The sequence below is a fragment of the Cryptomeria japonica genome, chromosome 5 (assembly GCF_030272615.1).
Source record: "Cryptomeria japonica chromosome 5, Sugi_1.0, whole genome shotgun sequence".
Lineage (NCBI taxonomy): Eukaryota > Viridiplantae > Streptophyta > Pinopsida > Cupressales > Cupressaceae > Cryptomeria > Cryptomeria japonica.
This window is the reverse complement of record NC_081409.1, coordinates 159,541,824-159,569,449: the sequence shown is the minus strand read 5'-3', so window position 1 is coordinate 159,569,449 and position 27,626 is coordinate 159,541,824. Positions and strand designations below refer to the sequence as shown.

General features: G+C 36.2%; 1 protein-coding gene across 1 annotated transcript; it reads left to right on the top strand.

Annotated features, from left to right (window-relative positions):
• The first annotated feature begins 8,464 nt into the window (after nucleotides 1–8,464).
• Nucleotides 8,465–11,459, top strand: LOC131072704 (uncharacterized). Its single transcript, XM_058008945.2, has 4 exons — nucleotides 8,465–8,621; nucleotides 8,736–8,854; nucleotides 10,941–11,066; nucleotides 11,158–11,459. The coding sequence occupies exons 1-4, from the start codon at nucleotides 8,583–8,585 to the stop codon at nucleotides 11,312–11,314; spliced, it is 441 nt and encodes a 146-aa protein (XP_057864928.2). The 5' UTR covers nucleotides 8,465–8,582; the 3' UTR covers nucleotides 11,315–11,459.
• Nucleotides 11,460–27,626: the final 16,167 nt, after the last annotated feature.

Sequence of the window (27,626 nt, the reverse complement as noted above, 5' to 3'; positions counted from 1 at the left end):
TAAACAGTTCATGGAATCCATCTTATGTGATAAATCAAATGATGATAGTGTTACTATTCAAATATATTTTGAATTCTTCTCTTGTATAAATGTGGCTTTTGTGTGTAGAACAGGCTCAACAAGTAGAAAGTTCTCAAGCAGGAGTTGACCCAAACTTAGATATTGGAGCAAACAAGGCTAAAGAACACATAGTTGAAGATAGAGAGGATTCCTAAGGTCAAACAATGCATGTTAGAGAGGGATTAGGATCACTTCCATCTACTAGTATGGATGAGCACATGAGTCTAGCTAAAGAGGAGAAGAGAAAAAAATTGTATAGAATAGATCATTTACTTGAAATGGATATGGAGAAATCAAATTCTTATGTCAAACAACCTAGATATACTAGCCCGAGGTCAATGAATAAATATGCAAAGGAAATAACCAATGCACATTTCAATAATCTTTATATAATTGAACAAGCCCAACTATTATAAATTTTACTTCTTTGTCAAGAGTTGATAGAGACCTTACAATTGTTGGGTTTAGATTTGTCCTTGAAAAAGAGGAAATCTTCACACCTGAAAAAATATATTATTCAAATTGTTAAAAAAGGTTTATATTCCATTGAGAAAGGATCTCAATCAATAGATAAGTCCATTTCAAGAAGAGTGATGTTGACATGTATTTTAAGTGAAAAAATACCAAGGAAAAAGAAAAATCTCTTCAATTTCAATTGAAATTGATTTCAGTAGAAATACAATAACAAAATACGTTAAAAGAAGAAAGGTTTAGGATGATGGTTCGAAAGGCAATTGGACAATTAAATGTGTAGGGCTCCCCATTCTAACAATATTGAAGATTTTGTTAGGTACTTGATCTATTTTTTTTGGAATGATCATACCTATCCATCATCGAATAGTAGAGATGTTATTAGACACAAGATTGTGCTCAAGGATTACGAACATCATACAAAAGATTAGCTAGACATTACATAACATGAGATATATGTGAACTTTTGTAAATTTAAATCCTCATATAAAAATTGTGTGAATAATGTTTGAAAGGTTAAGGCCATATTATGTGAAGATAAACAAGGTTTTTGAAAATTGTTGTCGTTATCATATTGAATTTCATCTCCACTGTCAAGTGCTTTGAAATATTAGATAAGAGAGTGATGGTGTTCAAAATGCATCTCTTGAATGGGTAAGAGAGTTCATAGAATCCATCTTACCTGATAAATCAAATGATGATAGTGCAACTGGTCAAATAAATTGGATAAAAGGACTTTGTGAAACGTGTAAAAATTTGGCTAAAATGCCTATAAGAAATTAAGATACCAACCTCACAAAGACAGTAAATTGCAAGAGTTATAAGTACATAAAGTTTCAAACAAATATTGGGAAATAATCCACAAGGTTAAACTATGTAGAAGAGATGATACCTATTGGAACATTTATGGAAAAAAATTGAAAATTAATACAACCATACATACATCGTGCCTTATTTGCTAAGTGGCAAGCACAATAGTTTCTAACATTAAGAGATTCTTTCCCACCTGGAACAATTCTATCAGTACTTGAGTTTCCCGAATGTACTAGATAACATCAAACACGCATGCATAAATGAAAATGTCTATATATGTAAATATCTAAAAATGTCCATGTAGACATGGACCTCTAGGCGGCAGCCTGATCATCATGTCAGCTCCTAATCGAGTGATCCTTTGAGTGAGAATCCTATTCCAATGGATGTGTTGAGCCTTGGAGGTAGACATACAACACATACATAAAAGTGTACACATGCGTTAAATACATTATTAATTAAAAACACATAAATTAAATACATGCATGTTTATGATTTAAAAAATTAAAACTTACATGTCCACTGATAGTAGTACCATCAATTGAATCACACATACGTACATGATCTAACCTTAGTCTAGGAGTAACATTATGTATCTCCATCTATAAATTATTATCATTTAGTTAAAACTTATTTAAATTTTTATTTTTTTAAATGAATTGAACATGCACGCACACACATACATACATCTACATGTACCCATGTATCAGGTGATATAGGACTGAGGCTTCTGTAATGATTGTTTGCAGTAAATCACCCAAATAAGTTGTCTGAGACATTTCATGAACCACATCTCTCTCTCTCTCACATGTCATACTAGTCACGAGTGAAGGGGACTATGCAATTGAGTTGGCATTGATGATGACTCTAAACACATCAAAAAATCTACAAAACTTGTAGATTGCATCTTGTCCAAGTCAACAGAATCCAGGTGCTTAGACATATAATGATGCTCAACACTTGTTGAAGGATCGATAGTTTGTGCATCCAACTCTTCAGCAACTAAATGGTCCGTAGGTGGATCTTGATGTGCACAGGTGCTGACCCTAGGGTGATGAGAATGTTGTGATCTTGAATGTGGATGAAAAGATGTACCTAGATTACCTCCAACCTAGTCTATAGAGATCCCATAGAGATCCCAAGCTATGATGCAATGAAGGCATGTGCCTACAATAGGTCCTCATACAAACAAGTCAAAGTACTCTATGTCATCTCTCTTGTAAGAAAGTCTAAGTTTGAGGGTGTAGGGATGTCAGCCATAGCACAAGGATCAAAATTGGTGTTGCTACACTATACTATAAATAAAGGTCTCAATTTTGGACATCTCATCAAATATTGGTCCCCACACAATCACTAGGTATCCTAGTGGCAACAACTACAATATCACCAACATTGTCATTTGCTTCTCTCTAGGAAGAAATGTCGGCCTAGTCTGCTAAGGGAGCTAGGGCTAGGGAGATATCAAGTGACCTCTTGCCAACTAATTCCCTAAACACTAGGGTCATTTGATCTACTTGATGATAAGGGTCCCTATCGGCAATCCTACCATGCCCCTGGGCAAGATATCCTGGAAGGTCACAGTAGTTGACTTTGAGGCTCAAATGAACCTCAACATACAACTGTTGTGAAAAATATAAAGTAATTTGGTTATTATTTGGATAATGACCATGGGCTACAATAAATTGAGGGTAGATCAAAGCGTCCATAGCAACACACACATTTGGTAACTTGGTATGACCCCACCTTAGCTTTATCCTAATAGTATGGAAACTATTAGGATTTAATGGTTTCTTTGGTCACCAAACCCTTAATATGAGAAAGGGAAATATCACCACAGTCTTCTTGCCACATGTGGTCAAGAATAACAACTATGGTATCAAGGTATATGCACTTGTTTCTTGAAGTTTGTCTCTAAATTTCTCTAGGCTTTCTAATATGGGCTTGCAAGTGTCCTTATATATACATTTATTGGTGCCATTATTGATAGAAACTTTCAATCTCATTATTAGTTCATTCAAATAGTTGCTTGGGTGGAACTGGTGCATCTATCATGATGTACTTGAAGGAGCAATAAGGTTCTTGCTTTAATCTAGAGAATAGAAATACCATGTACATTCAATTTAAATTTAACAAATATACAAGTGATATAACATGTAATTTTTTGTAGATAACTCGTGCATGCAATAGATAACAACTAAACAAGTGAAATTAGTATTAATTATAAGTATTAATAAATCTAATGTAATTAACTTCATGTTAATTTTATAAAAATGTAGAAAGAATTTGTATGTACATCTAAATATATATAAAATGATCTAAGATAACTAAATAAATGCAACCAAATAGCAATCAATTTTAAAACCTGGATTAAATGATTTGGTATTGACACAAGTAAAATCATAAAATTTAAATGCATGATAAATTAAATAAATCAATCAAATAGGTACTTAGCTTGATTGTTTTTAATTTTTTTTTGCAATTTAAGATTTAATTTAGGTTTCCTATATGCTTCTAATAAAAGTTTAACTACGAAAATTATTACATTGATTTTCTATTATGAATATGGCGAGTGCAAGGAGCAAGGAGATCAGGCAAGCAAGAGACCTGGAAGGGAAAAAGTGGTGCGAAGTGGAGGAGCCAGAGCACCCAAGTGCAAATTTTATCAGGAAAGGAGCATATTCTACAATGAGTTTATGATAATTGTAGATGGGTTGATAAATGCTTAAATAAAAAACAAGAGTGGCAAAGAACTGATAATGCAGGATTGCAGTATAGAGTGTTGCAAAAGGACAATCCTTGGCTCACTAATCGAGCATGGAGTGATCGTAACATAAGGTATGATGGAAGAAATTGGAAGGGATTTCTCAATCGAAGAAATAATGACAATATTACATACTTGCTAAATAAGAATGACTTCAAGGAGGGCCAAAATCGACAATGGCAAAAGGGCAGGAATGGAATGAACATTTCACAAGGAAACAAATGGATAGGAAATGATCGAGGAATTAACCAAGAAAAATAAAAATGTAATGGATAACCAAACAAGCAATGGTATGGACGATTTTGGAAAAAGGATTGAACTAATGCAGACTCATTGGTAGATTGGCAAATCAAGCACGAGGGAAACATACGAGGACCTAAATGGAGAAGAACAAGAAAACCGTCGAAAGGAAAAGGGGTGCTACATCCAAAATCGACGGCCAATTCCAAATTGGGACATCAACAAAGGTATGTCACATGATCCCAAAAATCTAACTGAAATCACTGCTATTTTTTTGGAGCAAGAACAAATTAAAAATTTGATGAAATAATTGAAATAAGTAGGGATTTTTGTTAAATGGGGGGGCAAAATGCCTGCATTTGGAAAAATGCAGGAATGGTGCAATCAACGCTGGGGTGCTCATTTCCAAGTCAAACCCCTAGTCAATGGGTTTTTTCTAGTGGAATTCAAATCGGAGGCAAAAATATGGCCAGTCCTAAACCATGGACCACATATGTTGGATGGATCTAGGATGTACACGAATGAATGATGCCCTAACTTTGATCCATGGAAACACAAAATTGAAGAAAGACTTGTATGGATTCAAAAGTATATTTTTCATGCCGAATGTTGGGAGGAATATATTCTAAAAGAAATAGGATAGAAGATCGAACTCCTTATTTACGTAGATAGGCACTTTGGCACTTATGTAAGGCTATGTTTAAACCTCAAGCCAAAACACCAATTTCACAAGAAGTTAAAATTTATACAAAGTGGGGAATGTTGACGCAATAGGTGGAGAGAGAGGATAAAATGGAAATCTGCCCTATATGCAAATGCAAAAAAATGAACAACTAGAGTGTTGGAGCATGGTCACAACAAACACAATGAAAACTTATATGAACATAGCCATCAATTCTCAGGAGATTGTTAACCCAATTAATATAGTGGAACAAGAAGTGGCTCCAAAGGGGGGATAATTAGCAAAGGAGATAACATGGTGATGGCTGAAGGGTTGAAGATATCCTTAGACCAACACAACATGGAAGTCATAGAGGAAGAAAAATAGATCGACCAAAATGATAGTGGTGAGCAAGAAGTCAATGGAAAAAAATGTAAGTAGACCAAGTAATTCAAGAGGACCCAAAAGTAGAACAAAAAGAGGAAAATAAAACTCTAAGGGAGCAATGCCAAGACATAGAGGCCCAAGGAAAGGATTAAGAAAGCCAGAAAGTGGATGTAATAGGAACAACTCTGGAAACACCAGAGGCCACCTTAATCAGACAAGACATAGGGGGATACAATATTTTTGAGGATCGGGCTAAGGTAACTAGTCTACTAAAGCATGACAATGAAAATGGGAGACCTGTGGAAGATATAACATTAGAAGGCGAGGAAGAGATAGTTAAAGAGGACACATAATCTGAAAGTGAAGAAGTAGAAGAGATAGAGAAGGGAATTATAATGGAGGAAAGAATGCTTGAGCAGACCAAGTCTAAAATTAAAAATATTAACCTTAAGACTAAAGGGAAACGGGGCCCCAAACTAGCCAAGGTGAAATTGCATATGGTAGCCAATGGAGTAGGTGAGAGAAAATTGAGAATAGGGAAGGACATCCTCCTTCTTGGGGGACAATGAAAGTTCTAATGTAGAGTGCTAGGGGCTTAAATGACCCTAACAAATGTGACGAGCCTTAGTTTTATGTCTTTATTTGAAGAGATTTTACTATACTTAGGACTCTCATATATTTGTTGATGGGATTTTATATTATGCTTTAATTGACTTTATGGACCTATTTGATGATCATGTTACCTATAGTTTGGAACCTTTATTTCGACAAAACCATGAACCTTATGAATGCAGATATAAATATTTATTCTTTATATGATTGATGAACGTGTTGCAATAAGTGGTCATGAAATGTGGATAGGAATGCTTGTTCTAATCTTGGTGTTGTAGTTGTGTGGAAGACTCTTTGTGATGAAACAAGGCTTCATCTGTAGCAGCATGGCAACATGGACATGACTGGACAACAGGGAGTGGAAAAGGTCAAGGGTTGATACAACTCGGGGACTAGCTGTTCGAGCTCATTAAGAAATCTTTAGAAGCAATCATGATTCATTAATAGTTTTATTAATAGTCATGTTGGATGTTAGAGCATATCTAGGGAAGATTTACAGATGTTCAAGGACGACACAAAGTCCTAATTGTCTTAGTTCTCCTAGATTTCATATTTTAAATAAAAAGTCTCCACCTAGATATTAGGAAGTGGAGCGACTCTTGTGGAAACTATTGTAAGGATGAATGTTATTAATACTTCCCGTGTTTCCTAGTTAGTTAGTAAGAACACAATGAGTAATCAAGTCTAAAAAATGAAAAATCATAATAATTAAGTTGAAACTCAAGATATAACTCCCAAGCTAGCCATGTAAATAATGGTTTCAAAAGGTTGTGTTCAATTCATGTCAACTTTACCAATTTATGTAGAGTAAATTACTAGACACTCTATATAAATACCTAAAAAATGGGGTGGGGATAAATTAAGTGATTTAACCCTTTGGATATTTAAGAGTCAGATATGATAACAATATAAGCTAATTGAAGCTAGAAATAAATGTCAATTGAATTGAAATGGAAGGTGATTAGGAGTTTGTCTACCTTAAAATGAACCTTACCTAATGAAACTTTCCAACAAAGAATGATAATTGGTATTTGTGTTTGGATTATAAATCAAGGAGGTGAGATAACTAAATCCTAAAATAATTGTGTGTTTAAGATAAAATCATATTAGCAATTTTGTCTTGCAAATCTATGGTTGTGTCATTATTTTTACAAATGTGTCATGATTTATGCAATTTTTAGTTGCAAATCATATCATTTCCACTACAGAGATGGGTCTTTTAAACTTGCAAATAGTGTTCTCCTAGTGGTATTTGAGGTAAGCAAAAAAATGGTGGTGTTAAGGAGCACCACGGGGCTTACTATGCAAAGATTAAAATTAAGGACTTCCTTGTACCATACTCAAGTATAGTGGGGTGACTCAAGTGTAGTGGGGTGGCATTGAATAAATTTGAGATAGGATCATAAATTTGAAATGTGTTTGAGATAAGATTGCAAGATTGAATTGCATTCAAAACAAGATTGTGAAATTGAATTGTGCCTAGAGCAAATAAGTTTCTAAGAACTAGATCAATAGAGTTCTGAACAAGGCAAATGAGCATATCTAAGGGATGGATGAAGTCTCGGGTTAATGAGTGCACCAAAATGTTTAAACCATATATCCAAGTCATCGACCCAAATTGATGTTTTCTAGAGTGATTTATGGGTATGCATTTCTCCTTCATGAGAACCAACCATTAAAATATCATCATCTATAAAATAGGTTTAATTATCCCTTCAAGAAATTCTCTACTTAAACTTTCTCAATTGAATGTCGACAAAAGAATAAGGAAGACTAAAATGGTCATTACTTTGAGTTTATTCTAGTTAGAGTAGAAGAGAATATAAAGTTTTTAATGTCCACAAGGCTAAAAACAATTTAAAAGATAACTCACTTAATAGTTATAATTTTCTATATTATTATCTTCTACTATTTATTTTGATGACAAATGTTAGAGTTTTCTCAACCTTCTCTTTAGTTAGATCATGTATAGAAAATGATGCTAAAGTATTTGTATATTTAATTCTAATCTCGTTAAAAATTTGACATTATACTTATGCTTTCCTATTCTTTTTACTCACTTTCAATCAACAATATTACTATTTAAAAGACACTTGTACTCTCCTATTCTTTTTACTTATTTTCAATCAAGAGTATAAATTAATATTAAAATTATAAACTCCTTTACTTTCTAAGTGATATTTATAGCTTTTATATTAGCTTTGAGCTTAAAGTGTTTTTTCTAGAAAATGATTCGAAGCCTTTCCGTCTAATTTGCTGGTGTCTTAATCACATCCTCCAAGCTGAACGGAACCATAATCTTGTATAATTCGGCTATAAGTAATTTAATTGCAATGGCGGCTTCTTCTTCTTCTTTTTACTTATTTTCAATCAAGAGTATAAATTAATATTAAAATTATAAACTCCTTTACTTTCTAAGTGATATTTATAGCTTATATATTAGCTTGGAGCTTAAAGTGTTTTTTCTAGAAAATGATTCGAAGCCTTTCCGTCTAATTTGCTGGTGTCTTAATCACATCCTCCAAGCTGAACGGAACCATAATCTTGTATAATTCGGCTATAAGTAATTTAATTGCAATGGCTGCTTCTTCTTCTTCGTTTTCCTCAGATGCACATGTAACATTTATAAATTACATTTAATCTTGATGCTTTTAATGTAATGCTGTTATGGATTTTGAATGGGTGCGACTCATAGTGCTTATGGTTTTGCGTGGAATTATATTTGAACAGGAGGAAAGCGCATATGGAAGTGTATCAGGGTGGGTAGAGGCTAGAACCCATTGCCCTCATCTGCAGGTCCTAAATTCTGATCTTCGCCATATACCAGCCCTTGACACTCCTTGCAACAGGTAATCAAGCCTATATATAACATTTAACAATTGGGTTCTACCAAAAGAATGATTTTAAAGAAGTATTTTAGTAAATGATTTAGAACTGATACAAATTTCAATACCCTCGCTCTGTAGTTTTATGGAATTGTCTTCACTTGATTTTTTCTATGGCGGTCATCTGTTTTCACTTACCTAATTGATATATAATTTTTTTTTTGTATTTAATCCACCTAAGGTGGGTTTACACATATTTTTCATTTTAAATGTTAGATTTTGAAACAGAGTCCATTAATTTGCTGTATGAAGGGGAAATATGTTCTCTGGGACACATTCTCATCCCTGTTAGCTGTATTCTCATATCCATGCAATTTCTCTACTGAAATATTGTCTGTAGGATTGTTCCCTTTACATTTCTTGGGGATACTTCTTAGCATTCTCCTTTCTTAGACGCTTCTATCTCCCAACCACAAACGGCTCTTGGAGTAAACGATAGATTAAACATGAGCATTAGGATACCTTTGAACGTGATGCCATGTGTCCATGAATCCAGGGCAATTCTTGCTGTCGAATATTACATTGCCCAGCTTACTTGTAGGATTGAGAGAAATCCCTGTTTAGGTTTTTACAAGGGGTTATTACATGCCAAACGGCATCTGGCTTCGCCGAGATCCTTAAAATAATCTTAGCCTTATTATGGGTTTACCAGTCGCTTGAAAACATTCAAAACCTCTATTAAGTGTTGCTCACTTTCCATTATCACATAGTAGGGACATGTCCTCTTTACTTGGAACAATCTTGGGCACTGAATTCATTTATGTGCCCAAAAACTATGGCCATTCTCTTGCTGTACTCATGTTTTCTTAACTCTCTGATCCCCTCGTTAACCTTATGTGAAATCCTTTCGACCTTGGGTGTTTATAACATTAGGTCATTTGCACAATTATTCTATTAGAGGTTTCCAATTTACCATGTTGGTATTTAAATCAGATTTTTATTAGGGATTAGCATGGATCAGGATTCACATTCATTGATGTAGTGGTTCAGTATTCATTTCATTATTAAATGGTGATATTGCATGATTTGTTTGACTGTTTACTTTTGGTCTCATTAATATACTGGATAAAGAAAAGGAAAAGGTAGGGAAACAACAAATTTGGTATACTTCCCCGAGGCCAACTATTGGTTCAACAGTCATCTGAAGGTTCCCTGTTTGAGACAGTCCCGTAGAATTCATCGTTATCATATGTAAAATAACACTTCACTTATTGTGTTTTCTGCCACTAGGCTTTGAACTGTTCCTTGCCTCTATGCGTTTTTTTGCAATTATCTCAAATAAAGTGTGTATGGTGGAGTTAGATCCAGTAGAATCTAAGACATACCTATAGGCTATAGGTACTCTCCCGTTATTATAAGGTTTGCATCTAGTGTATGACTCTTTCCATGTATCTAAGCATTTTTGTTATCATCTCTGAAAAATTGTCATTAGCTGAGACAGCCCATTAAAATTCATCGTAATTATATGTTGCTATTACCTTACAAAGGCAAAGGTAAAAGTTGCTTTTTAGGTCACATCCAAACCTGCCAGATAATTTGGCATACCACAAGGGCTTTCTTTCTTTTTAGTTTCGGCCTCATGAACCATTGTTTGAGAATCATCCAAATTATGTGAATCTACCTTATCATAGGTACCACGTGCAAACATGGGGAATTCTAGCAGTATAATGGACTATAAAACAACGCACTTTGGCTGAACCAATGTTTGAGAATCAACCAAACTATGTGAATCTACCTTATTATACGTACCATGTGCAAACATGGGGAATTCTAGTAGCATAAACTACAATGGACTATAAATCATTGCACTTAAGATATATGATTATTCTCTGGGATTGAGGTTTGAACTCCAGGATTCCTGAGAGATATGCTTTATTAGGTAGCTTTTAAACACATGAAATGTATGGTAGTGTTGTTGAATGCAAGTCTAGTCTGAGGTGGAAAGGATAGGTTTGATAGCCCATGGAATTTTGGCATTCTTCGTACCTGTCCCAAAATTGAAGCTAATTGTGAATGCATATACATGTTCCTGTTCTTTGTTGTTGTTCAGCTGTGACCATCCTGCAGAAAGCTGGATTTGCCTTAGCTGTAAAGAGGTTCTATGCAGCCGTTTCATTAATGGCCATATGCTTGAGCATTATGAAAAAACTGGGCATTGTCTGGCAATCAGCTATAGGTATGAGGTATCTTTTTTCTTGAAGCATCTCTTGTTACTTATGAGTTATCTTTATAACAATATTGAAAGGTTTTTGTTTTGTGCTTCCCAGTGATCTTTCAGTATGGTGTTTTTCATGTGATGCATATTTAGATGCACAAGTTATTGCACAACTACGCCCAGCATATGAAACTGGACACCTGTTGAAATTCGGGGTGGAACCTCCACATCGCTCTGATCTCAATGGGATTGAGCTGTCTTTTGAATAGTGAAACTTGTTCTATAGTTAGTAAAGTCTGTTGAAACCATGGTGAAACAAGTTATACGAACTAGAGCTTATTGTTTTATAGCTGACGTCATTTGCAGATTGTACATAATTTATAAAGAATTTATGATATGGTGGTAAACATTTCATAGGCTTTTGTTTTATCGCAGTTACAATTTTATTTCGTATCATTAATTTCTTGTTCTGGAATTCTGGGCTCTTATTAAGACAACCTTTATAATTTTATTTGAAAGTCTTGAGTGGGAATATAGTAGAACACAAAAGGTTATGGCAGTAAACAGCCTCAGCTCTCAGAGAAAGTACACTATTACCATCATCAGTAAAAGCGTTCCTTTCACTGCCATTGCATGTCAGTGGTAGGCAATTTTGTAGTTTAGGAACTACAACAATGGAACTGTTATGACAAATATGTTTCCAAGTTACAAAAGGCATTCAAACCCAAGATAATAGAGCTGCCATGACAAATATGTTTCCAAGTTATTAAGGGGATTCAAACCCAAGACAATTACAGTTTTTTAATTGGCAATTGCTGTGTCACTTCCATGATGCACGAGAAACTAAACTTGTGTCTGATTATGGATATGCAAAATTGGTTGGTCCTCCAGAATATATTGTCCTTTTAGACATTAAGTTGCAGGCCATAAAAACAATGCCTTTGCTATCTTTGTGAAAAAAATTGGATGACATAATACAAGCAATGTAATGTAAATTTCAAGCATCATTTCTGTCTCAATGGATTTGAAATTATTAATTTGGGCTCTTTGAATAGTGGCTTCAACGATTATTAATGCAACATTGAGCATCTAGATGCCAAAGCATCCTCTCATTAGTAGAGTCCTCCTTTTATGTGCTACGTATTTAATCATTAATAATCTCAAGAATCAAGGAATAAATACATGGATTAGTGAACAAATACATCATATGAGCTAACTACCCAATAACCAATCATAGTTTAGTTTGGTAGGAAAACTCGAAAGGATGCCAATAAACTGCACAGCCCAACTAAGCCTGAGATTGCGTGGCATCCAACTATGACAACTCGCCCCTCGGCCCACAAGTGGCAGGAATGTCCCAGTATGACAAGTTCCATCCCTTGGGGTGGTCTACTTAGTTCAAGGGAACCAGTAAACTGCATCTCCTTAGCTTATTTCCTCCAACTTTACATCTGATTGATTATGGGATAAATATATACCTAATTTATACATTTAAAGGAATATAATGCCATATTAATCTTATTAGGATCAATGTCTAAAAGATATCCATATAATAACTAGTGCACAATATACCATATCTCATACCAAATTACTTGTAGATTGCTTATCTGGCTGTATGGCCTGAATATCATTTACTCAGATCAGATCTCCTTAATCGATACTTATTGAATTCCCTTCCTTCATGCCTTCTCCCATCATGGTTCTTTACCTTTATATCTTCATGTCTCTTGACGAGAGACAACTCTTGGAAGTTACTGTCCTAAGGAGAGGGTCACAACCTTTCTTAGTAATGCCTCTTCATAACCTAAACCAACGCTGCTTTAAGTGTCTTGATTGCTTTTAGCATAATAAGAGTGTGGTTTCCTTTATATTAATCATTGGTCCTTCGCAAATGGAATTGCTGTCTAATATAATGCTGCTTCTATTAATCGCCGACTTATTAAATAATGGGATTGCTGCTAAATAATGAGATAACTGCCTTCTCATACTATTTTCTGCTATTTCTAATTCTTTTTCCTTCTATCTAAACTTGAATGATTTAAATCATATTTATATGTGCCTTTTATTTCTTTTATATATGAAGTCGGCCAAAGACAGTTTCTCTATATTGCGATGAAGGGGATCGGCCCTGAATAAGATAATAATTTAAATTATTTGCCAAGTGGTAAAGATAGTTGGCTAGATAGAATAGATTAATTTTATCTTCAATATAATGGATGATGTCTTCAAGGAAAAATCCCAGTTTAGGAAGAGGGTTGGCTCTTGCTAATCTCTGGCGCCCAGGTTTTATATTAAAGGAGTCTAGAAAAAGCTGGGATCTATTGTATTCATCTGCAGGGGCATGACGAATAAATCTGTTTTGATCTAGACTCAAAAGGATCACGGCCTCTTATAAATGGGTACTGCCACCTAGACAGACATTTCAGGGGAAATATGTTAACGAAAATATTCTTTTTTGATTGCCTTTCAAAACAAACAAAGAAAAAAATTCTTACCTATGCTAGCTAGGCTTCCCTATTGTCACATTTACCGCAACAGAAATATATGTATTATATAATTATTCTTCTGAGGCGAGTGCACCATCAAAACAATCCCATCTCTATATTTAGCATGGTACAACACAGGATTAGCAGCTGGACCAAAAAGAAAGAGTAAATGAACTCAGCAGCAAATAGTCTTAAAAATAATCATCCCATAAAAATTTAAGTGCATAGAGCACTTATTTATAAGATTTTACAATATTTTGCATGCAGTTAAAACACTTGTACGGTTGTACCACAGGGACACGTCTCTCCCAACCATGCATTTTTGGGGATGGGGATGTTTCAGAGATGTTGGGACTTGGGGGAAACATCCCTCTAATTTTGCATGCGATTAAAATCCTTGTTCTACAGGGGCATGTCTCCCCTTAGGGACATGTCTCCTCCAACCATGTGTTTTCGGGATGGGGATGTTTCAGAAATGTTGGGACTTGAGGGAAATGTCCCTCCATCGTGCTGCCACCACCACCACCTACTTGGGGGTGTTTTCAGGATGTCCCCTAGTTTGGAGAAAGTGTCAAGACTCTAAGGGGATACCTAGGTTTCTCTTGACCGCACTAGAGGCTCCTAGGAGGCTAGGAGTTCCTGTGGTAGATAAGTGAAAAACTCATTTTAAAAAAAAATATTATTTTTTGGGTCTTTGTGCCAGAAATGTGAACCTTAATGGTCCATGGGCCCCACCCACACCGTAAGCAATCATTAAAAACTTATAAATAGGCATCTAAGCCTCATTCCAAATCACTCCTGAGTTTCAAAAACAGTAAAGACTTGATGTTGCAGAAAACAAAGTTATGAGATTGTGAAAATGGGGTGTGCCATGAATTTTTGTGTGGGTTTGAAGATCCCCTTGGACCTTGCTTGGGGCTTTTTCCCCAAACTCCTATGATACTAATGCTGACATTTCTACCAGTGCATGCCCTATGGAGGAAGCAGCATGCAATTCTACATCGTGTAACAACCATGTAGATGAATTGACAAATGCATGCATTAATTTTTAGTTTGAAGACTTTGTTTCTAGAATTATTTATGCTGATATAGTGCATGTAAATGTTCATTTCAAGGAAGAATAATTTGGTTTCTTGCTTGATGAGCTTCCATTTTTTATTTCCTTCAAGGATTGTGTTTCTAGTGATGCCTTTGCTGTACAAGTTTGTTTCTGTGGTAATGAGATGGATGGGTCTTCAAATCAAAACGATGGTGCTGATAAAGGTGGTATTCTGAATGCATGTTTACTGTGGACAACTTTGCTAATAGAGAAGTACATGCTGATGATGGATTGCAGATTTTCATGTTGAGGGGGATAAGGAAAGTTTTTGAAGAGACATGCCCCATGCTTTTTCTTCCTTTGCTGGCTGTTTAAAAGTGCTGATCCGGACACTCATCTGATCCAAACATTTCTACTTGTTTCATAACTCATGGATATTGTGTTTATAGCCCCTAGAGTCTTTAGAATTAGATATGAATAGACTACATGGTGGAACTGATTTCTAAGAGGATTCTAATGTTTATCCAATTGAGGAGCATGCTGCTACCAAACATTTGTGTTTTTAGTGGGGTTTAAATGTTAGCCTGCAAAGTGAAGAAGAGTTTTGCCATGTGCCTGATTATAGCAGTGGTTTCATTTCAGTAGGTTGCAATGAAGAACTTAGAACAACAGAGCAGTTTGAGGATCTTGATCACTTGTCTGAGGTGCCTCATGAGGTTGATCTTTATGCTGATGGTGTGAAAGTGAACTTGAATCATGCATATGATTCAGACAAGAATGAGTGTATCAGTGTTTGTATCAATTGTTTCACCATTGGTAATGACAATATGTGCTGGCAGCCTCGTTTGTATTCAAGACCTTGGTGAGTATACAAGTGAGTTTGGGTTTTTCCAACTTATTGAGGACCATTTTTCATTCATTGAGAAGGGTTTTGCTTTGCGTAAGGCTAGGCATTTTCAGACCAAAATGCAGGGACAAAAAATTCTATATGCAATTCTCAACTCAAATCAACTATATTTCTCTGTACCTTGTGAGTCTGGGGCTTTTAACATTGGTCTTGACTCACTTGGAAAGTTAGCTAACATATGAATGATGTAGGCAGGTGTTGTGAATGTCTTTTTTCTCCCATATATGTTAATTGCGCTGTCAAACTTTATTGTTCAGAATGTTCACCATGCTACCTCATATGCTCAGCGATTGGATAATTGTCTAAGAGTAGATGAGTCTGGCTCCTATTTTTTGTGGTTGAACTATATTGATAACTCTAACAGGTGGTCAGATCCATATCCATTAAGTATTTGATGGCATGTTAGTGCCAGAATGTGTAAGATACCTAATGTTGCAGCCTGAGTAAATGCATTATCAAGTCTAGATGAGGTGGTTCTATAAAGAAGATTGTTTTTGATAGAGGCAAGGGGCATTTTGCAGTTTGTCCATGGCCTTATGCCATGGGGCTTCTTTGTACAATGTAGTGCTTGACTGAAAATAATATTCTGATGAATCAGATCACTTGCAGCCATTAGGATTTGGTTTTTTCTAAGCCAGCATATCATTGGCTATAGTTTCCAGTGCCCATGCTTTGATTAGGCTTCTAGGTTGTGTTCCTTTGTGCCTATGCTTGTACATATGTGTTGGAAAGCTCTTTCGCTTGGACCTATAAAGGCAGTGACGTGTTTAATCTAGAAACAAGGTTTTAGCTTAAAACATTACACAAGACAAAATAATTGTATGGGTACAACAAGGAGAGTGCATTTTAAGTTAGAGCCAAAAAGTTAAGTGGACAAACGATTCTTAAGGCATGCAAAAGTGCTAGAGGGTCCCGAAGCACGTGCTTTTCCAGTTAAAGACCAAATGTAAGTGGCAGATCACCTCCAAGTGTGTACTTTTCATGTCATCTGAAAGTAGAGTATTAAAAGTCTCCCAAGTGCACACTTTCACAAAGCAAGTCACCGCTAGATGGGTGTTTTTAACAAAAGTTGGCTAAAGGCAAAATGGTAGAAGGCCTTTCAAGCAAGCACCTAGCACTTCTCTGCTATTTTGTTTGTCGGAAGTGTCCAAGTGCAACCAAGAGGGTTAAGGAGCTTGAAGATTTCAGCAACTTTCACCATTAGGAAGCATTGACGGTTTGATAAAAACCTAACATTTTCATTTTCTATTTGAATTAAGACAGCTAGGGTTTCCAGATTCAAGTCATGGTGAGGCATCAATTTCAAGTTTCTTCAGATGATCTACCATGGATGAAATCACCTTTCAAACTTGCTATTTTTAGTCAATTATACGTTAAGAGCAGGAGGCTTATTCTTGGGGCAGGTTTGACTTCCATAGTGGTTTTTCACAGCTTTTTGAGGGCTTTCCTCTGTGTGTGAGGGCTTTGATTTTTTGTTTACTGTGGGGCAATTGTATTTGTGGCAAGTTAGCTGCTGGGGGTGAGAATTTTGTTTAAGACTTTACAGTGTTTGTTAATTGTTGCTTCAAGCCTGCAAGTATTGGTTTTAATTTTTTCAGTGGCTATCCAATTACCGTTATACTGCTCACGGACATCCTTTTTAATTTTGAATTGGGTATGCCTTTAAAGTTTAAAGTTCAAAGTTCAGAGATGTGTTATTGACAACAATGCAGATGTCCATCTAGTTTCACAACAACTGCTTAGCACCAGCAGATTTTTTGGAGGTTTAGCTATAGAAGAAATTTACGATTTGATATAGAAACTTGAAGTTCATACATATTGAACTTGTCTTTTGATCTATATATAAAGGAAATCAGGAATATGTTCCATGAATTCCATACTATGCATGGTTTTGAACTATGTTACCAATCCAGGTGTTGGTTTGAGTTTGAGTTTTTCAGTTCAATTCATGAGTTTGGTCAAAAAAAAATTTGGGGACTGATACATTTTGGCTTCATCCCCACAAAATTATATATAAATGATGAAAACACAAAACTAATTCTACAAATAAAGGATGGAAACAAAGAACCAATTTTTTAAAATATTGAATGTGAAAACATTGAGCATGAAAAATTGATGTACAAAAATTGTTCGAGGCATCTATCATCCCATGGACTTCCTACAAATGGATCAATGAGAGAGCTAACGCAATAATGGGAACCTTAAAAGCCTAGCAAGAAATAACTAAAGAATAATGTGATCTGATGACATTCAATTAGTTGACACAATTTTTCACTATTTGGGGAGGGAAGTTGAGACGTAAGCTCGGGTGCAAGATATAATGGCCAAGACATTTGGTTTTGTAGCATGACCATCAACACCATGGACAGATCTTTGACGGATTCACATGGAATATTTAAAACAAATGCATGGGTTTATCTGGAATGGGCCCGCTAAAAAAAATGAACTCCCAATTGGATTGACTCGGGAACCAGAGCTGCAAGGGACAATCCAGTAACATAGTTTTTGAATAATGTTTTTGAATAATGCTTTTGAAATTTTATATGTTTTTTAATGTTCTATAGATTTTCGAATTATTGTTAAATCAGTTGATTTATTGCGGAGTTCAAGTTTTTAGTTATGATTTAAATTAATTTTAAGCTTTTAAGTGCATAATTTTCAGTTTTTGCACCTCTTTAAATGTTGATCTGCAATTTTCTCCAAACAATGTAGGGGACAAGCAACACAGAACAATCTTTTTATACCTATACTAAACATATTAGAGTTGATAGATCAAATAGGCAGCCCTTCTCTCAACACATCATTGCTATTCTGATTTTGCCACCTACCCTCCCTCAACATCAGCATGGCTTTGCTCATTCCTATTGGCATGACTTGGCCCCATTTTGGCAATATGGATCAACTACTTATTGGCCACTCCCTCTCCACAAGGCCAGATTCATCATGAGCTTCTTTTTACAATGGGAGCCACACTAGCCTTGGATGTTAGGGGATTTTCTATAAGAAGTGCTTTGGTTCCTCCTAGGATATCCCAACATGGTCCTCTAACCTTGGATTTTCTTTGATGAGCAATATCTCTCATATTGACCAATGATGGTTCAAATGATTCCTCCATTTTACACACACGAATAGGGATATTCAATGAGATTATTTTTTAATATTCACTAGCACACATCTTTTGGGGTTCTTGTTTGCCCTTGTTGCTATTCATTAGTAGGAGAGTACTTTTTTATTTTATTTTGATTCTAGAGTCCACTCTTCCTCGAATTCGAATTTACCTACTTTTGGTTATTTGTGGCGGAAGACAAGCTTATGCTACAAAAACTGGTGTTTAGCCAGAGCCATTGTGGAACTTATGTTTGTAATTCCATTAATTGAATCAAATGTAGATTGCAAATTAATAATTTCATCCTTGAATGATTTGTAGATCTTTGTGTTCTTGATTTCAAATTCTTGTTTATGGTGGAATATTGGTCTTTGCTTGAGCCAGTGTGTTTGGTAATACTTCGAGAGTTTATTTTTCTTAATATCGAAAAAACTTCTCTTTAAGGCTTGACCATAAATTGTTTGCATACTTGTAAATTATGTTTGTAGTTTTAATCTAGGGTAGTTTAAGGTTGTAGCGTCGTAAAATTGCGACACTTGCAATTTCGATTGCATTTGGGTCTTCACGATGGCGGTGCAACGTTGAACCTGAATGGAGACCCCGAAACCTGTTTACGACATCAAAAACTGCATCTTTCTGCACCTTGGCCTGATCCTCCTTGCACCCTGCTGTCCCTGGAGGTGGGACCATGGCGCCCAGCGCCCTGGTCCCTGGCCCTATTTTGGGCCCGGTCTCTTGTTGGGCATCGGGTCTTCAAGTTTGCAATTTGGAAAATAATGTTCCTAGGTCGGCCTAAGGTCGGAAAAATCAGTCTCCTAACCCTAATTGACAAGTATATAAACTACATTTCCCCTCCCATTTTGGCAGAAGTGAGATAAGTGGAGTTGGGAGAAGGCAAACTTATGATAGACAAACATTCAAGCATTCCTTCAAGCAATTGAGCATTCCAGGTCTCCATTCAAGGCTAGGTGTTGCATTCAAGACAAGGATTCAACCATTGAAGAGGAGATCACCTACAACATACAACATACAACATCATTACACCTTCACATGTAAGAATACAAACATTCTTACAACAAGGTATCAATACTTGATTATATTACAAACACTTACATTTATAGCATTCTCATTTCTTGGTTAATTCCAAAACCGGGGTTTGACCTGAAGGCAAACCCCGAATCCCTAACCCCCCAATCATCCTCTCTTTTTTTTGTGTAGGTTGCAGGTACGCGGTTGTAATTGAAGATCTGGAATCCTTGTGCAGAGACGAATAGATCCCCCTTCGTTTCGCGGATTTTTCGGAGGACCATGTGCACTCCGGGCGCCATCGTCCCGTCAACTTTCGCTCAAACTTGCAGGACAGCATCATCTCGACATTTTACTGCTAATTTCAGGTCCGCAGTTTCATCCCGTGTCCCTATCTCCGTCTACAAGCGAATCTTTCTTACTTTTACATACACTCCTAGTTCAATCCTTCTATCTGCATTCTTTACAAAAGAGGGTATCCTTGTTGTCTCAACCCTTGAAACTCATTTAGAATTCAATCTTGCATTGTGTGGGATTGGATCTTGTGAGTTTCAACCCCTCTTTTGAATGTAAAGTCTCTCCTAAGTGAAAACCGTCAATCCTAGTGACCTCCTTTCTCTCTCCCTGGAGTGGGGGAACACCTAGGGTTTGATTTTCCGCTTTACAAAGGTTTAATATATGTCAAGAAGCATCCCTCACAATTTGAAAAACAATTCTACTCCACACTATTTCGTTTTATGTTAGTCTTACAAGAGAAAATAAAATGCTATTTAGTTATATATCAAGAATTTTACCTCACAATTTGAAGAACAATTCTATTGCACACTATTTCGTTTTATGTTGTCTTACAAAAGAAATTAAAATGCTTAAATTGTTGCCCTTCTCTTCTCCACTCTTTTATATGACAAAATGAGAGCATTTTGATGCTTTTCAATGTAAGTGAACTTTAGGGTTTTGGAAAGGGGTGTGGGGGTCTTGCATGTCCTTCTGCCCCTTCTATTTTTCCTTTAAACATTGCAACTTATTAAAGGATATATGACCATTCCTAAGACAATTGAAGATATCACTATAAAGGTAGGGGTAGGGGTAGTGGTTAACAATAGGCCTTAAATGTTAAATAGAACATCTCGATTTGTCCCACCCAATATCCCCACCTTAGTATGTAAACTTAAAGAGAATATATAGGACATTCCCACTTTAGAAGAATATAGAGGGGCGATTCAAAAAGACATTCTCCCATAATAACACTTTATCAATGACATCCCTAGCCATCTTTAGGTAACTTTGTGCCATTTTTTGGATGTACCCAATCTAATGTAATAGTATAGCCTTAAGAATATTTTCAAGGCATCCTTGCAACCCTAAGATGTTCAGGCCTATGGATGTCTCCCCATGTATCTCTAGAGTACATGTAAAACCTACAATAGGTAGAGCCCAACAAATTGCCATTAGTTCATAGGAATTTATAGTGAGGCTAATGGAGATGGATTTAGGAGATTCTACAATAGAGATAAAGTGTAATATCCTCGTGACCAAAAAAAAGAGAAATCTTGAAAACAACTTTGGAAGAGTTTAAAAAAGAAAGAAAGAACAAATGATAGGCTTAGCTGCCCTATTCATATCACCAAATAAATAAATAAAATAAAAGAAGCATTGAACACATGAAAAATCTAGACTCAAGAGGGAGAGATGAGGCAAACGTTCAACAAATCCATGGTAATATTGAAGACTATAAGGCAACAAAGGGAACCTCAAAGAAACTAAATACGGAGGAGAGAAAAGGAAAAATATATGTGAAAATTTTGTGAACATGATAAAGGATGAGCACATACATATAAAAAACACCACATAAATAGTTAATAATCTCCACAAAACATAATCCCAAGTAGTTATGAAAGGACCTACGAGAATACAAAAGCAAAGAAAGAATAGTATCACAATTACAACAATCCAATAGTTAATTATGCAAAACTTTAAACAAGAAGCAAGTTTCAAGCACTTCAAAGGCATTTTCAATGGTGTCATTCAAGATAACTTCGTTGTCTAGTAGAAATCTAGATTAGCCATACTTATGCAAAAATAAAAGGTCACATGGGTGGGTGGAAGTTGACAATACTTGATACAAACTCTTAAAACTTGGGTATGTGAGTGTACTATATGATATATAATGATACATAGTATGCATATCCTAGAAATATGGGAACACTAAAACATAAAAAAAAAAAAATATCAAACTTGAAACTTGTTTCAACATTATCATGAAAATTATCAAAAAAGATTTGAGTTAAAAATTATATCAGATAATCATTGTGTTAAATGGCTCATATCAAATAATCATTGATTAATATACTTTATATCACACTAACAATTTATATAATTTATGTAATGTTTTATAAATCAGTACATCACTTTGTGTCACGTTACAATCACAAATTTGTTTCCACACTATTTCAAAAAATTGTTGTTTTTTTTATTAGACAAAACGAGAAATAAGGGTCTCAACCCTATTACAAAGCAACCCCAAATGTGTAGACAAAAATAATAGCTCAAAGCGATTACAATAGTCTTTCTTGAGGGAGAAAGACACAATTGTAGCTTAGTTACTAAACATAAACAAACACAATTACATAAAATAAAGAGAACCTAGGGATCTAGCCAAGACAATGCCAAACCTAACCTTATTCAATCTCATACCCTTCACTCTATTATGAGATTGGGAGATAGAGATGGGAAGATCTTTCTTTTGTCTTTGTACAATTATCAATGAAATATTATCGTCCAAGTCCTTAGATCTAAAAGAAGTAAGGAAGATTACTCCACAAAGGGCCCACCCATGGGTGCAATAGAAATTGAGAAAGACTAAGATGGAGTAGCCAAATGTCAAACAAATGCTTCAAGAGTAGATTGAATTGGAGCGAAAAATGGGGGAATAACAAATTGAACAATTGGAGTAGAAGGTGGACGAGACTCACCAAAAGGAGCAAATAGAGTAGAAGGATTGGGACTCGCTAGAGTTGTTCCAATTGCACGAGAGAACCCCTCAAGAATTTTGGGTAGAGTGGGGGAGAATGGGAATAGAAGAGTTGTTGTCTTGCAAAGATGCATCATCTTGAGAGGAACCATCAACCAAGGAGTTGGAAGCATGAATAATCAAATGATCTTCATGGGCATTCCTCCATGTTGGCGCACCCTTGTGCTGAGAATGTGGACAATCAAAAGATAGGCCGTAAATAGTCAAGCACCGTCTATATTTGAAGAGGAGACCCTCATAGTTAAGTGGTTGAGTCCAAGACTTATCGATTACCATCTAAATAATATCTATGTGAAGAGACTTGGAGATATCAATGTCCACCAAAATACAAGCAAACATAGAGTTCCCCATAAAGGAATTAAAGAGTAAACCTTCAAGAAACTACCAATAACATTATTGATGGCCTCATTGCATGAATCTTCCTAGAATTGGAGAGGAAGATTTGAAAATTGAACTCATTAAGAGGTTTAGAGAGGGTGTTTAATGAGATAGACCAAGGTTTGATTAAGAGAGTGCTCTCCCCACATCCATAACTTATCGTCAAGCACCAAATACATGTGTTTTGAAAAGGCAAAAGATCCAATGAAGAATCTCTTAGCACAAGGGAAGAGCATGATCTTCACCTCAATGAGAGGCCTCCTAAATTTGGGATGTTAAATCAAGAAAGGAAGGCCAAAAATTGTTGAACTTGCAAATCAAACCCCTACACAAATTCATTTTCCAACACATCTTGACTACACATCACCACATAGAAGGATTGTGCACAGCTGAGGGGTTTTAATTTTAAGTTGAGGATGTTCAATACCCTCCAAACCAACAATAGCAACAAAGGTCCTCTGATGACATTTTATAGCACTTGAAGCAACATTACTTAAAGAGATCCCATTCATAGGAACAAGAAAGTTTGTCGTGTCATTTGCAACCCCAAAAGTAACACCAACTAAGTGAAAAGCAACGAAAGTCGACACAATGACTATGATAATTAGTAGTGCAAGACCCAAAAGACACACATACAAACACAACGAAGGCATTGACATCCATAACATAGAAGAATCCTCATGAAATATTCAATGGATCTTCAATACCCATACTGATAAGGTAGACCATAATTGAGAGTCTATTATCCATACTAGTCGCTCCCAAGTCCCCCACACAATTTAGGAGAGACAAATTAGGTAAATTCAAGAATAATCCTTTGAAACAACTGGGGAGAGTAGGAGAGAATGGGTTGAAGACATCAAAAGATGATTGTTGTTTATTAATTAGGTAGCAAACTAGGGTGTCGACCCTTAACAACCAAAATCCCCAAAGGCAAGGATACACAAGCCTAAAACATACCACTTATAGTGTTACATAGGCCATTAAAAGACCACTTACATACTACAAATAATCCATATCAAGAGTGGGTAGAACTTTCACCCACAACTAGGGGAAGAGTTTGGGAAGAGGAGGAAAAAAGACCTTTCCTTCATTGACTAACAACAATCCAAGCAATACTATCATTTACAACACCATTATAGAGGGCTTGTTAGCACAAAGAGAACGATGTAGACAAGTAGGAAGATCCTTGACCAAAGGCTAGAGTCAAATAGGAGCAACAAATAGGGAAGGTTGCATGCACCGCAAGAGGTTCCCCAATTCACTCCATAGAGCATGAGGGACCACCACTAGAAAGAGGCTCAATGTCATTTTGAGAGGAGTCATCAGAAGAAGAATAAAAAATCTAGATAGTCAAGTGATTGCCATTAACATGCTTCCACCAAGTAGTGCCTTTACGACGCAAGAGAGAACAATCTATGGCCAAGTGACTAGTTGAGAAGCATCGACGACATCAAAAGGGGAGGCCCTTGCAATCAAGTGACCGAGTCCATAGCCTATCCCCAACCATGAGAACCACATCCCCATGAAGAAGTGTGCAAATTTCGATATTGATCAAAAAATGGTTGTTACTACATATAAATCAAAATTATTTGTATTTCTTTTTTATTACACATAAATTTGGGTAATCTAATTGAAAATGCAATTTCAATGTAATAGTCAACTATAATGTAATAATAATGAAAACCAACATTTCTTTCAAAATTTGAAATGTCCGCCGCTCAAAACTCCCGCCCGACTACCTCTAGCCATTGCTCCCTTGGTCGTTTCGAGGCCTCCGCCCACTCTAATGGCGATGGTCCTCCTACGGTTGATGCTCCCGTGGATCGTGACGCTCTTGATGCGACGCGGTTGGACGCCCCTGCTGTGGATGGTGGTTTTGCTTCGGGGGTTTTCAAAGTGGCTTGCTCCGCTTTCAGGGCTTCTAGGGATTCTTATGTGGATCGCCTAGCTTCTAGAGGGGGTAAGGGACCTGCTTATGTTGACTCTAAGCCGATTTGGGTTAGACTCCCCAACCTTCCACTTCATTTTTGGTTGGACCAGCTCCTTGAGGAAGTGGGTGAGGCTTTGGGAGATTTTCTTATGGTGGATATGGAGTCCTCTGATATCCTTCATTCTACCTATGCACGTATTTTGGTAGATATTGATGCTTCTAAGGGGCCGCCAACAGAGATCAAACTTTCGACCCCCAAGGGTTTCTGGATTCAATCTTTGGATTATGAAGGGATTCCCTTCAGATGTAGAAGATGCTTCAAGACTATGCATGTCGCGGCTAAATGTAATTTAGAGAGAGTCAAAGTGAAGAAGCCCTCTTCATGGTGGAAAGGTGCCTCTTCTCAACATTATGCAATATTCAAGAGCTCTTCTCAGACGGTTGGGCAGGATCTTCCCATTAATGGCTCTAAAGTGCTTGTGGTAGATTCTACTGGATTTTCTCCCAAGGTCCCTGTTGATAGTGTTGTCCCTTCAGTTGATGTCTCAAATGGTGTTCCTACTTCGATTCCTTCTCAGCCAGTTGGTGGTTCTAATTTGTCTGTTGGAGCTACCCCTGTTGCTGGATGTGATAAGATTCTTGTGGGTTCATCTGCTGGTGCTGCCCCTTTGTCTGCCTCTGTTGGAGCTGTCTCGCAATCTGTCTCATTTTCCAGTGATGTGTCTGGCCCTGGCTCTACTGGTAACTCCTTGGATGCTGGGTTTCCTGGGTTGGATTTGCTGGTTTGGGTTAGACCCCAAAAGAAGGGATCCAAAGGGAAATCCTAATGTTGGTTGGTTGCTCCTGGTTGGGCGTACTTGTTGTTCGAACTGCCTAGACTTTCCATGCATATGTTCTTATTTGTCAGGCAGATTTTTTTTTTGGAGGGGTCCATCTACTTAGATTCCCTTTTCTTGGCTTTGATCCGTCTCGTCTTTGTTCTACTTTGTTTTGTGGATAATCCTGAAATTTTTTAGTTATGGGTTTCAGGTCCCTTAAATACCTGTTTTTAACTTAAGCAAAAACTATAATGTAATACAATATGCAATAAATTTTTTTAGATATTGTGCATTTTTAATTCTTCAACTAACTGTTTCAGGTTTTCCTTTATTGAGTTTCTATGGTATGTGTATGATTTTAAGGTGAGCAAACAGATTGCATCTGGGATGCATTAGGCTACCTTGAGTATCTCTTCGATGTCGTTTTGGATGAGTTTACTACTGAAATGTGGCTCAAATATCCAGTACGTGCATCCAACAAAACTATTAAAAATGAAGAATTCATCAACTTCCTCTTAGAGTAGTATATGGAATAATGATAGAATATAAAATTATTAGTCAAATTGGAGAACAACAAAAGAGGCCAAAATGCTCAAATTAGCAACAACATTAATTTATCACATTAGCATTTTATTGGTGGGTTTTATTAGTAGCAAGTGTGATCCTAAATCTTGCAATCACACTGAACTTGCAACTTTTCTAATCCTCAATGGTATTATCATTGATTTCAGCAAAGTTCGATACTTCTACAATGCTTTATGTTGCAAGGGTTCCTTTTTAGTTAGAAAGTTGTCACTAGACAATTTTGTATAAAATGTTTTGACAAAAGGTGTTTAACAAAAGATTTTCTCTCTCCCAACACAAGGACATGACAACATAGTGAAAGAATGCTTGTGAAGATCAATTGACTATTCATGCTTCTAATTCTCTAATTGATGGCTCCTCTCCAACCCCTCCTAGTCCATCAGTTCCCTTAGGAGAGTTCCAAACATTGCATACTTTGGCGTCTCAATCTACTTCGCCTTAAACTTCAATTCAGAGTCAACTTATTTTTGTGGTAGTCATCTTTTGATCGCTAAATTCTTTGCTTCCTCTTTCTATTGTCCCTTTTAGACACATTGATGGGCTTTCTATGGAGAACTCCCCTTGTTTCTCCTTGTTCAAAGGACTTGAATGACAATACTTCATGGATTGTTGTACTTAGGTGAAAGAAATATCTCCTTAAATCTCTTTCTCAATCTCATACTAGATTGAAGAGTGTAAAACTAAACAAGATTGGGATTGGTATTGGCAATGTTTCATTAGGCCTCGTGGCTCTAAGCTATTTCTTTTATTTTTGATCTTTTATGTGGGCACTTTATTGCAATGATTTTTCTCTTTTTTGCTTTAAAGTGTTGCATGGCTTGTCCCATATCTCATTATACTTGTTCTATTTGTTAATTTAGCTATTCTTTTGTACAAAGGTTTGAGCCCTTTCAATTACACTTTTACCAATATCAAGAACAACAACATTTCAACTAGATTTCATTAAAATCAACAAGTCATTGTACCTACTTTTAGTGATTTTTCATCTACTTCACAAAGTCTTTACATTAGAATCAGCAACTAGGGTTTATCGCCTTTAAAGCTTTTTCAAGTAATTATAAGTATTCAAGAACAACACTAAGATTTTTTAGGCCATCTTTCTTCTTCAACTTTGCCATCAACTTAGTGCAAACAAAGGCCAAAAATCAGCAAGGTGGAGACAAAGTTTTGAGAGATTTTCATCAATGGGGTCATCATAGAAGTTTCGTGTTGCAAAATTTATAGAGATGGCATACAATAAAAGTGTTTTCACAATACTCAAAGTTGGTGGAA